General features: G+C 48.2%; 1 protein-coding gene across 3 annotated transcripts in view; it reads left to right on the top strand.

The window, feature by feature from the left end:
- Positions 1–12,890, top strand: part of RANBP3L (RAN binding protein 3 like) — a 235,833-nt gene that overhangs the window by 96,905 nt on the left and 126,038 nt on the right. For all 3 annotated transcript variants that reach the window (XM_069627137.1, XM_069627138.1, XM_069627139.1), the window contains one exon: positions 4,752–4,826. In XM_069627137.1, the coding sequence (XP_069483238.1) occupies positions 4,752–4,826 (75 nt within the window). The remainder of the gene's footprint in view (positions 1–4,751; positions 4,827–12,890) is intronic.

The following is a 12,890-nucleotide window of genomic DNA, read 5'->3' as shown; positions in this document are numbered from 1 at the left end:
ACTACCTCTTCTCCCGACTAACCCACCCCCGCCCACCTTCTTGTTTTACAGATCCGCCAGAGCGCCTGGGGACCAACTCTGTTGGTGACAGTGCGCAATATAAATACCATTAACATATGCAAGCCATGTGTTTAGAGGGTTTATCAGAACCTACTATGGTGAGGAGTTCTGAGAGGCCAACACAATTGTGCAGCCAATTAAACTCTAAAAGTCTTTGACCAAACTCTCTATAGTAAAGTGGCTGAGCAGTTCAGCTTCGACTCGAGAGCAAGTAGGTTTTATGGAGGCAAGTGCAGAAGTATACTAATTATTAAGCAAATTGTTGGGGAGATTGTCCTTTAGCCCTGTAGTCAGGGTCTTTACATATGCCTTACTTGTTTGCTTTTTCCCTTATGTTTTTGGGATCTCTGTCCTATTTGACTTATTAAGAGCATATGGTCTCATGGTTACCCATAGAGCCCCTGGAACGGGTGCTTTCTAAGCACCACATGTTGGCCCAGTGGTGATTATATCACCCGACATTCCTTTAAGGAAGTAGAACGGTGGCACTGTAATTTAGATTTGATTTTACCCGGGGTACAAGCCGATTTACTGTATTGGTTGTTTAATGTACCCTTTTGGTAGGCATTGGGCTACCAATGTATTTTTTACGTCTTTCTCGCTGCCATTTTGTTTTAGAGGCTTCCTTTATAAAAAGAAACAAAAAGGTAGGCCTAAAATAGCCATTGTGCGCATATGGCATTTTTGTGAGTCTAGCCATGCACCCTCTACAGTGGTTTGAGCTGGTGAAGGCCATTTGTGAACCTGGGCTGGCCATTTCCTATGAGGGTGGTCCACAGTGATTTGCTGTTTTAAGGGCCTAACCCTTTGTTTTTTCTTTAATTAGGGGAGACCATGTGCCTGCACTCGATTCTACTGGATTTTTCGTGGAAGGCAGGTAGCTTACTTGCCTGCAGGGGGGTTCCTGCCATTTATGAGTCATTGCTGCATTTGTAGGACCAGATCTGGCCTTACTGGATAGTCCCTGTGTCGTGTGTTAACCTCCATTTTTGGCTGTTGTCCGTCCTTCTTGGTCATCTGTCTTCCTGCTGCCCTCCTTCGTCAGCTGGGCCAGGACTTCTGTGCTGGGACAATCGTTAGGCGGTTTTGGCACCGACTTCATGTTTTTCAGTATTGCTGTTCCGCCTTGGTGCTGGACTCTGCTGTCTGATAGGGCATTGAGAATCCAGTACCCCATATCATCTGCTCTTTGGGACTAATCTGGATCACCCCCACTGTAGTTGTCTTTGTGGTACCATTACCCTTCTTTCTTCAGCTAGCCGCTGGAATGTGCTTTGCCAGCTTATTCTTCCTTTTTGGAGCCTCAATCGCTGCTGTCTTTGCTTTTGGCTTGAGGATCCCACTACTAAGAGGGGCAATTGGTCTTCTTTCCCAACGTTTGGATCACTTGCTTTGATAAATGGTATAAGCAAATAGAGCTGCGAGATGGACCTTTAATGAATTGAAAACATGTCCAGAGTGTAATAAGTGCAATAAATATTGCACTATATTTGATGGTCAATAGGATTGATATTTGACTTTTTACACCAAACTTTAAATTGTATTGCGTAGCGGGTTCACCTCCCTAGCCTCACAGGGAGGTGAGCTCCCTGGGGAGAAGTGACAGAATCCTGTGATTCTTCACAGTAAATTCCTCTGGCCCATGGGTTGGTGGGTTATTCTTGATACTTACCCACAGGGGTGACTGTGATTAGAGGTTTTCGTAGGCATACTTTAACCACATTTTTACGTTGGATTCCATTGGGACAAATTGCTGTTAAACTGCATCTCCTTTTATGGAGGTCGGTTCTCAGACCTGCTAAGGATCTCCTGGAGCTGTTTGCAGCGAATTCCGTACACGTGGGATAAAACTGTGACTTATGATATGGCACTTATAACGCGCCTGTACACAAGTGTTGCTAGGCGCGACTTGGTTACCTTTTCCTCAAACACACGTATTGTCTACTAACTTTGCCCTGTTTTATGTCTATGGTGAACATTTTACTCACCTGAAACTCTTTTAAAGTGAGTTTGGAGATACTTGCCTTCCTCTGAACTTTTTCCCTGCACCCTGTTTGGTTTCAGAGTTTTAAGCCACCAAACACTAGAATCTTAACGTGTACCAATGATTTTAATGTACTTTTAAAGTTATGTGTTCCACTCCTGCTAACGTGAATGCCCGATTGTCACTACAAGTAGTTACTGTTCAGTGGATCTATTTTTCCCTGAAATGTATTGTCTTTGTGCTCTCAGCTTAATTGTATCTTGTTTTTGGTAGCCTCTGGCTGCGTGTTAGAACTGCTAACATTCCGCCCCCACCCTTCTAAGCCCTACCGTGACTGTGAGAGGCCCATTTGTATTTTCCATATATGTCCTAGACATCCAGAAATCATGTGACTGTGTACCTCTATTCTCACCCCTGGTCTTTATGTAATGGTGTCCAGTGAGAGTCACCTGGGAAATGGCCGCCAGGGGGCGACATTTCCCAAGCAATGCCCCCTCAGTAAAATAAAACACTTTCCCCAAATATTCTATGATTGGAGTTTATCATATAAAATGATACCCCTCCTAGAATATTTGGGGAAAGTATTTTAGGGGTCAGGAAAAAAAAGTGGCCTACTTTGCGACTTTTTCTAGGCGACCATATCACATGCAACCTATGTAATGTGCCTGTCACTAGATAGTAGAACTACAATATAGGTTTTAGTGTTGTGGTTTGTCTTCTACAGCAATTTACCATTTTTTATACATAAACTACGTCATTTTACTGTATGCCATATCTACTTAAAATACTTATGCAAGTTATATATTTCAAAGTGCAGCGGTCGCTGCACTATGGTTAAGGTGTGTGACATGCGCCATAGGAAATCCGAAAATTCTATTGCCAATAACTTTTGACTTGCATGACTGATTTGGCTGATATTTTCCAAACAAAATGTTTGTCACGGGCCAAGCCAGACTGAAAATTAGGGGAAAGATTTGTTAAAAAAATAAAAAAGATATAAGGAAAGTCAAAAAAGGCGTTTTTAGCCTATTCCCTTCATTTTAAGAATAGAGAAAAAGTCCACGTTTTATCAAGCAAAAATGCAAAAACTGCTGGATGGAATTGGACCAGATAAGGAAACTTGGGCACGAAGCGGTGACTGGCATTCCGGGGAAGGTGGTGCCCCCTTCCACCAAAAATATAGCTATCATCAACTGGGGGATGCAGAGTTAAGATGATCATCACTTCCCACATCCGCTGAATTTCAAGGGTTTTGAGTTAAATCCGAAAACCTTAATTGTCCCTTAACTAATATTTTATGTGTGTGTGCATACAATAAAAGTGTATATTTTTGATTAAACCAATGTGTGGTCCTCTGGTCCTTTGAGTCGACCTACTTCTCTCCCTTTGAGTGCCTGATTGCTCTGTCAGACTACTGTCCTCCAGATCCGTTTTAGTTTCCTTTTTGGGTTTGGTGTATTGCCCCACCTCAAGGTTAGTGGTTTTGTAGCCCTCACAAGAAGGATGTACAAAATCTGCCTTAACACTTGGTAAAAATGAGTATTGAAGATGGTTTTGTGCCTACTGAGTCAAGGATCTAGGCCAGAAGTGCAGAAAGATGAGGTAGTCAGCGATTCAGGGGCCCTCGGTTGTTTTTGGTTTAGGATTATGCTTCTGGGGATCAGGACTACCTGAAGATCCCATGGAAAGACGATAGTTCAAGTTCCACCCACATAGACTCCCCCAAGAAGAGGCAGCTATGAAAAATGGTGGGGGAGACAAATGTATTGGTGCAGTTGGGAAAAAAGGTAATACAGGATATTGGATCTTCCCAGAAGGAACCAGGATGCTAGCCATGTGTCCTTGGACGAAGAATCTCTCACCCAGATGTCATAGTCGTCAGGGTTTCAGCAGCAAATGGCTCCCAGAATCAGAGGCGGCACAGGCCCTTGGAGCTTCCCAGTTGCAGGGTGCTTGCCTGATGTCCTGGGATGAAGATTCTCTGGTCGGTCTGGCCTGGAAAGACTTGAGAGTAATGGACGAGCACCCACTTCTGGATCCGTCAATGCAAGCCGGGTCGGGTTCTTCCGGGAGACTGGGCCTTCTTGCAGGAGCTGTGATCCAGTGGTCCCCTCTGTATTTAGTGGAAGGAGTGCCTCAGTTGGTTCAGTCTGGTTCGGTGGCGCATCAAAGGTACAGCACAGAGCCCCGTTTTTTCCTTATGGCAGCATACCTTCAAGGATTGTAGGTTCAGAGTTGCAGCAGTAGATAAGATGAGTGGATAAGGAAATCTGGGGTTAACTCCCTCAGGAGGCAGTGAGTGAATAAGCTCCCAATCACACCCCATGCAATATTCAAACAGTGATGGTCAGCTAACTTCTGGCCATCCCTCCTAGCACACCCAGGAACATACAAAGGACTCGCGCACACAAAGGATGGGATCAACACACTCCTAGCCAGGCATTCAATTATTTTAGCATTGTGGTTCTTCCAGACCACATTCTAGTGCTCTGCCAAAGGAGAAGGATGTTGTCTGGTAATATTTCATACCACATCGTTTACCTCGCTTGATTACTACTCTACGTGCAGTATGCTGAAACGTGCTATGAATGAGCCAATAACTGTAGTGTGTGTGAATTTATTTGGCATATGAAAATCTAAAAAAAGCAATGCATAATCATTATTGAGCATTCTGAAATTGTCCATTGATTTTACGTTCCTATTTCAGATGGCAAAGGATCTGAGAAAAGAGTGCGGTCATCATCCTTTACTTTCATCCCTACTTTTCCAGAATGCCAGCCAGGTACATTTCTATAATATATTTTGCATCATTCTGTTGGGTTTTCGACAATGGTAGAAGCTGTATGGATTAGCTGTATCTGCATATCCAACTAGTGTATCTGGTTGTACACCATAGTAGGCCTTGAAATTGTGCTATACATCTGAGCCACTGCCCTGCTTGACTGCTTTTAGAAATGCTAAACCCTATATGTGATTGCATGGGATACAAATGGAAACGTTTTTAAAACAAGAGTCCATACAGCAAAGCACATAATAAAGAGGCAAGGAAGCCTGATGGTCTAGATGGCTTAGTGTTGTGACAGGTTTTAGGGATACGTTATGTTACTGAGTTTTATAATGCAGAAAAACTCCATCATAATGGTTTCACAGCACCAAAGTCTTTTGGCCGAGGTGTTGCCATATTGCAGCTGCGCCAGTGGTATGGAGAACATAGTCTGTGGAGGAGACCGAGAAGGGAAAGGAGGTTGAAAAGGGTGAAGTGGCTGCATGGTTACATGAGCTCGGAGAGTTTTGGATGGAGACGCGCAGGGATGATGGCCAGGGTATGTTTGTGAGCTTTTGGATATGTGTGTGGATCCAACAAGTAGAATGACGAGAGAGTGCAGACTACTGAGAGATGTTTTCATGAAGGTAGTTTCCAAGTGGTACGTGATGTCCTCGAGATGTGCTCAAGTAGACCCTTGTAACATTGGGGCAAATGTGTTTGGGCTCACTATTATTGACCCGAATTAAACACCAGAATACTGATTAAGGGATTACCCAGCCTGGCTGCCAAGACACTCTAAGTCAACAGTAGACTGTGCAAGGAAACATTACAGATGAGCAGAGCGGGGCTGGGATGGGATAGGATTTTGTCCATCTGTGTGCTGAGAATGCTTAAAACCCTCTTTGATTCGACTTAGTTAAACAACATTATGCGAACTGTCTGCCCCAGTAGTAAAACTTACAATGTTACATGTACTGTTACTGCTTAATTTATATAAGTAGTTAATTCTATGAAATTTAAATTATGTAGCTAATTTACATAAGTTAGTTTACTGCCAAACAACCTGTTAAGGGCTAGAGGGAATTATTCTGCGTACATATTATGATATGCCAAGAACTATGTCACATTAAACATCAGGATTCCAGGCAAAACACAAGTTTCAATTGAGATGACCATCACTGCAAGGCCTAATCCAGCAGATCTTGTGCCTGGTGCGGACTGCCGGGTGATCCTTCAGCGCGAGAAGAGAACCAGCCCTGGGACTCCTCCAAGCAGCATGGGAAAGCAGCACTGTTGGGGAGAATTCTCAGAAATGTGCTAATTCCTCTCTACCTTAGAGACCCCCAGCACTTTTGCTGGACTCTAGGACTTTTTGATTTTCAACCTGGAGAGAGTGAGACCTTTTTCCCACTCTCTCATGTATTTTACTGTGATTTAAACTCTGTGTTTCCTTTTGGTTTTGGAATCTGACAAACCCCATAGGCATCATCTTTTTACATTGTGACACAGAGCACCTTCAGTGCAGTGGCAAAGGGAAGTCTTTTAGATTTCCCAAAGGTTTAAATAACTTTTCTTGGATAAACTACTGTTTCCAAGAGCAGTAAAGTGAAATTGACTTTACTTACAATTGTAACTTTCTAGACCCAGCACACACCTTCTTACAATAGGGTGCTGGAGGGGTTACTTAGTATTCCCCTTGTCTAGTTTCTCATGTAACAATTTTGTGTTACCTTTTCTGCAGTTAATGGCTGGTGGCAGTGGTTTACTTTTAACTACCATTGGGAGTTTTTTCCACGGGCTGCGTTTGCAGCTGCAGTAAAGCACCCATGGGTGCCCATTTTGTCAAAATGGCCCAGTCTTCTTTTTTCGCCATTTCTTGTTGTAAAGGTTCTTCTTGAGATGTACTCTGCGCGCCAAACCAGGTTTAGTCCCTTTGTTAATTTTGTCTTTGGCAGGATTCACGGTTGAAGCCCACCTCTGGCTCCAGTATGTCTGGCAGGGGCAGGAAGTGAGGGAGGTGCCCGAAACTCCCTGTGCTTAATCCCCTTGGTTACAGGAATGCACCCAAAGGTGATTGGCCGACTGGCTGTCCGGCAAGGACAGCCACCCTGCTGTGTGAGTGACCGCTAGGCTGGAATGAATGGGACAAACCTGCATAAAAGGCTAGGCTTTTTGGCTTGGAAGGCAGAGTCGACCACTGAACGAAGGAATCCGAAGAACTTGGAAGAGATGCCTGCTGCAACTCCTGGACCGTTGGTTTGCCTGGTGAAGCCCTACTGCTGTGCTGAAGCTCCGAATTCTCCTCAACTAGAGAAGCCCTGCAAGGACGACTTCTCCCCTTGAGTTGGTGGGACCAATCAACTCCAAAGTTAACTCGTTTGGACATCCTCTCGACGCTGGCTGTACTTCCACTGCTGCTGCTGGAACCGAAGTGCCAGGGAGAGGAACACCAAATCAAGTGGATTGCTTTTAAGTCGGACCCGAACGCGCAGAAGATCCTCTGGACTTCCCTGAAGCAGGACTGACCAAGCCTGAGCCACCTCAACAGAGTACTGAACCCCAGAAGCAAGGAAAGTCTGAAGTGGTATCCGAGAAACGTGGTGTTGCTATTTGCTGTCAGGCGTGAGGAGCTGAAACGCCGAAGTGCCACTGAATTGAAGTTTGCCCTTTGCTGTCGCCGACCGTCCCGTTGTGTTGCAGGAGTCCCCAGAAGTCCTCCCTCTTGTCCCCACGACAGAGGCACAGGAACAAAAGGATCTGCTGAGCCACACAGGAACAGCAGCCAGCTGGAACCATTTCTTCTAACCAAAGGTACTGTACAGTCTAAGAGAATTTACCTCTTGTCTTTTAGCCTTACTTGTTCTCAGTTGAGACTTGTCTTGGTTGCTCCTGTAGAGTTGCTTGCATCTTCTACCTCCCAAAAGCCTCCCAGCTTGTGGCCCTACATTGATTCTACTTCTTCTACAAAGACTTCTAAAACATTGTGCAAGACTTTTACTTACTTGCAAGAAGTGCTTCAGCTCACCAAGACTTTTACCCAATTGACATTGGCTGGCCTGGCTCCCTGAATGACTCTTCTCTCCTCTGATTGTGTGTTGGTATCTTCCTTCCAGGAAAGGGCTAACCTACTTTGCAGTGTTGGTACCTTCCTTCCAGGAAAGGGTTAACTTACTTTGCATTGGGGGGTTCAAAAGTACTTGCCCGCTTAAGAATATTTGTGTGATCTCTTGTCTTATTCTAAAACCTCTTTACTTTGACACACATCTCAGTATTGATCTGAATGTACCAGTGATATAATAATGTCCATAGTGTCCTAGCTATTTAAGTCACCCGAGGGTGTAGGAAGTGTCTGTGTGCCACCCCAAATGGTTACTTGCTGATTTAGAGAAACTAAGAGTGTGTATTTTGGAGTGTATATGTGTGTTACTATCATATTGCCCCTTCTGAAGAAGGCTTATTCAAACTGACTGTTATATGAATTAATAATTGTTTTATCAAGAAACCTTGGGTGTAAGAGTTTATTTGGATACTTGTCACTGTGAATCTCTTTGTAACCACCCTACTGTTCACATTGACCCATCTTGAGATAAGCCTGGCTGCTCAGCCTCACTACCAACCTGTGTAGTACAGACCTATACCAAAGGTTGGGTTCCGGAGGTCAAGGTTGTAGTGTACCCATAGGGTACTGCACCAAATCTTGCCTAACACTGGCGGCAGGCAGTGAGGATCTATTGTAGAGTTGTTACACTAAGTATTTGCTTTGCTTTTGTTCAACTAAAACCTTCACAAGGCTAAGCTCCACTAGAACAGCAATTGTAACATGGCAAATATGGATAACTTCAGTCAGGAAGCCCTGATCATTTTAACAGTAGAGCAACTGAAAGAAATGTGTACAGTCAGGAATCTCCCTGTTAAAGGAAAGAAAAATAAATTGATAGCAAGATTGTTGGATCATCAAAGTCTGGGTAGTAGGCCTGTCACACCTACTAACGCTGGAAATTGATAATGAGGATGATTATTCATAGTCAAACTCTAATGTCTTAGAAGAGTCTGAGGAGGGAGAGGAGTCCCAGCAAGGGAGCGCCTCTTTACCTCAGCATGCTCTTTTGCCTAAACCTTTATCCATTGGGACCCCACAAGGTCCATCGCCGAGTCCAGAATATGAAAGGATCGACACCAACGGTTGGGGTCATAGCTGCAGGAAAGGCCTCTGCACCGGGTGGTACCCATGAGCATGCCTCTCCCGGATCCGGTAAACCTTAGCAGGCTTAAGCACTGTGAGTCTGCTTCTGTCAGGGTCGCCACTGTTGCGGGTCCCGCGACGGTCAAGGGGCAATCGTCATCCCCATCTGCATCGATCTCCAGTCACCACTCTGGAGGGTGGGAGAGAAGCCAGAGAAGGCCAAGCAGGAGAAGGCCAAGCAGGGTGCAGTGTCCGACCCACCCGCGACGGAGAGGGCCATAGTAGTCAAGGGATCTGACAAGGCCCCGAAGGAGAAGGCCAAGCAGGACAAGGTATCCGACACGGCTGTGAAAGAGAAGGCCAAGACAGACAAGGGATACGGCTTTTCAGGGAAGGCCCAGGTGCACCAGGCAAAATTGTCACCCTCCATCGAGTTGGTGGTGGCGTCACTCTTGAAGGACGTAGGGGCGGACCCGGCCCAGGGTATCCCAATGACAGCCAGGGTGTCTCTTCCTCCCAGGAGGGAGGATTCGCTCCGAGCAAGCCAGTTGAGAAGACCTCAGAGAAGAGGATGCCGGACCTCAGCCCAAGACCGACCACTCAGGATCCGAAGAAAGAGGCGGGGGACGTTGAAGGCCTCCAGGGAACAGACATTTCTTTGGCTGAAGGGGATGAGATCATTTCCGTCCACACCGTCCAGGCAGGAGGGCGAAGACGTCTAGGGGAACATTGGGGAGTCACCCCACGACGGGGGCGACGACGGCAGCGTTACCATCTATGGAGACGACTATGAGGGGCCCCACTACGACGAGCATCCCCAGGACGACAAGCCTGGACCTAGCGCTCCTACACCCAAGATACTGCTTAAATATCTTTCACTGGATATCCTTTCGACCCGCCACACGCTGGTGTCGGAGATACAGAGGAGGATGCCGATGGCCCCTCTGCCCGCTCCACCAGTGTTAGCCACCCCGGTGTCACCGGGGGAACCGCTGGCCAAGAAGAGGAGGAGGCACCTGTGCCTCCATGCCACCCATTGCCCCCTCACCGCAAGGGAGACAAGAGTCAGATACGGCAACAACGGGCACGGATGATGACGGCGGGATGGGGGACCTCCCGTCGCCTCCGCCCGGAGCCTCTCCGCCGGATGAAGTAGGATCTTTCCATGCAATGATCTCCCGAGCATCGGAGCTTTTCCATCTCACGCCAGAGGAAAAGAAGGAGGCTTCTTGTACCAGCACAGGGAGGCGAAGAAGAAGACCATGCTTTCGGTCCTGCTCCTGGACGATGTTTGGGATGAAGGGCTGGCTCTGCTGAAGAACCCCTCGACAGCCCCAGCGAAGAGAGACCGGCTAGAGAAAAAGTACAGGGTGCCGGACTCTTCCCCAAAGTGCTTGCAGTCTCAACCGTGGCCGGACTCAGTGGTTTTGGCGGCCGGCAGGAAGAAATCATTGAGCTTGGCGTCGTCTTCTTCCACCCCTCCGGACAACGAGACGCAGAAATTGGATTCTATGGGTAGAAAGGTTATCTACTCGATGGCAACGAGGGTCAAGGCTGACAACAACCTTGTGATCGTGGCCAGATATGACCAGGAGCTGTGTTTTAAGTTGGCCCTGCTACTGGACTTCCTCCCCAATGACAAGCGGGTAGAGGCCTTGGAGATCCTTTAAGAGGGCGAGATGGCATCGGACCACGCCATCACAGTGGCCCTGGACATCGCTGACATGAGTTTCCGCCAGATGGGAAACAGAGTCTGTCTTTGCCGTTGTGGCTGGCTCAAGGCCACCAACTTTAGACAGGAGGTCCAGGCAAGGGTTTTGGCCATGCCCTTTGACGGGGACAACCTGTTCGGGAAGGCTGTGGATGAATCCCTCCAGGCCATCAAGGCGGACACGGAGACAGCACGAGCCCTGGGCACTTTACAGCAACGACACTGTCCTTTTGTTCCTCAGGAGGGAAGTCTATCCGGTGTTCGAAGGGCTCTTCCTCTTACCGCCAGCCCTTCCGCTCCTCAACCCAGGAAGCCAACAGAGGCCTTCGGGGGCGGACCCCATTGTCGTCAGGGACCGCAAGGCTGCCCGTCGACCTCCAAGCAAGATTGAACCGGCCAGGACATCGGGGCCCCTACCCGTCCACCCTGGTGAGTGGCCGGCTGGCGAACTTCATCGGCGTGTGGGGTGCCATCTCCACCGACAGATGGGTGCTGGACGCTCTTGCCCACGGACACACCTTGGAGTTTCATCAACAGTGTCTGCGAATACCACTGGTGGCCCGACAGGAAATCCACAGCTGGAGGTTCGGGCCATGTTAAGAAAAGGGGCGATAGAGCTGGTTCCACAGCGACTCCGGGACTCCGGAGTATACGCAAGGTACTTTCTCATAAGAAAGAAGACCGGGGGCTGGAGGCCCATTCTCGACCTACAACGGCTCAGCAAGTACATAAAGTCCCAGAAGTTCAGGATGGTCACGCTGCAGCAAATGCTTGGCCATCTGGAGGAGGGGGACTTTCTCTCGTCGTTGGATCTACAGGACGTGTGCTTCCACATCCCCATACACAAGGGACACTGCAAGTTTCTGTGCTTTGTCGTTCAGGGGAAGCATTATCAGTTCAAGGCACTTCCTTTCGGACTGAAGTCGGAACTGGGGTTCTCTGTGAATTATGCAAAGTCCTGCCAAACTCCATCACAGGACGTGCTGTTCCTGGGATCCAGGCTCAACACGGTGTCATGCCTGGCGTCGCCATCGGAGGAAAGGATATCGGCCATCTTGGGCAAAGTGCAACAGCTTTTGGCACTGAAGATCGGCACAGTGAGGACCATCAAGTCTCTACTCGGCATGATGTCATCATGCATATATCTGATTCAGCTCTGCCGGTTGTGGATGCGCCCGCTGCAGGAGTTCTCGACGCCTGTTGGGTCCAGGTGTCCGGAAGCTTCCAGGACAGGATCACGCTCGGCGAGGAGTTCTGCCGAGCGATAAGATGGTGGGGCGTGCACTCCAATATCGCCAGAGGCACGGTTTTCCATACCAGCAGACAGTTACGGCGGATGCTTCCATGGAAGGATGGGGCGCCCACACCGGACGTCTTCACGCCAGAGGCCTGTGGTTGCCGGAGGAGAAGGCGCTGCACATCAACGTTCTGGAGCTACAGGCGGTATTCTGGGCCCTCAACTCGTTTCTGCCGTCCCTCAAGGGCAAAGTGGTCAGAGTCTTCACGGACAATACCACCACAATATTTTACATTCGGAAGCAGGGGGGCACCAGATCCTCATAACATTTCATCTGGCAGGAGTAAAGAACGCTGTCGCCGACTCTCTCAGCAGGGAGTTGTGCTCTTGCCACGAGTGGGAGCTTTGACAGTATCAAGTGGACCTTTTCCTCAGATGGGGCAGTCACCAGATCGATCTGTTTGCGACAGCGACGAACACCAATTGCCATATGTTCACCAGGAGGTTCCCCTAGCCGGCGAGCATGGGGGGGGAACGCATTCTCATTCCCCTAGGAAGGCCGTTTCTGTATGCGTTCCCTCCGTTGCCGTTGCTTCTTCGAGTCATCAATCAATTCAGACGGTACCCGTGCAAGATGATCCACGTTGCACCAGCGTGGCCGAGGCAGATCTGGTACACGGACCTTCTCAGCATGTCAGCGTCCCCTCCAGTCAAGCTGCCAGTGGTCGAGGATCTTCTCGCCAGGGAAGGTGGCGCAATTCTGCCCCACGACCCGGGGTCTCTGAACCTGGAGGCCTGGCTCCTGCAGCATTAGAGTTCGGAGGCTACCATCTTCCAGCGGACTGCAAGGAGGTACTCGCCAAGGCCAGGGCGTCATCTACCTTAAAATGCTATGGACACAAATGGAAGCGATTCGCAATTTGGTGCCGTTCGCAGAAGATCAACCCT

This window comes from Ambystoma mexicanum, chromosome 6p (genome assembly GCF_040938575.1).
Source record: "Ambystoma mexicanum isolate Mex_15411 chromosome 6p, UKY_AmexF1_1, whole genome shotgun sequence".
NCBI lineage: Eukaryota > Metazoa > Chordata > Amphibia > Caudata > Ambystomatidae > Ambystoma > Ambystoma mexicanum.
This window is presented reverse-complemented; position numbering and strand designations above follow the sequence as displayed.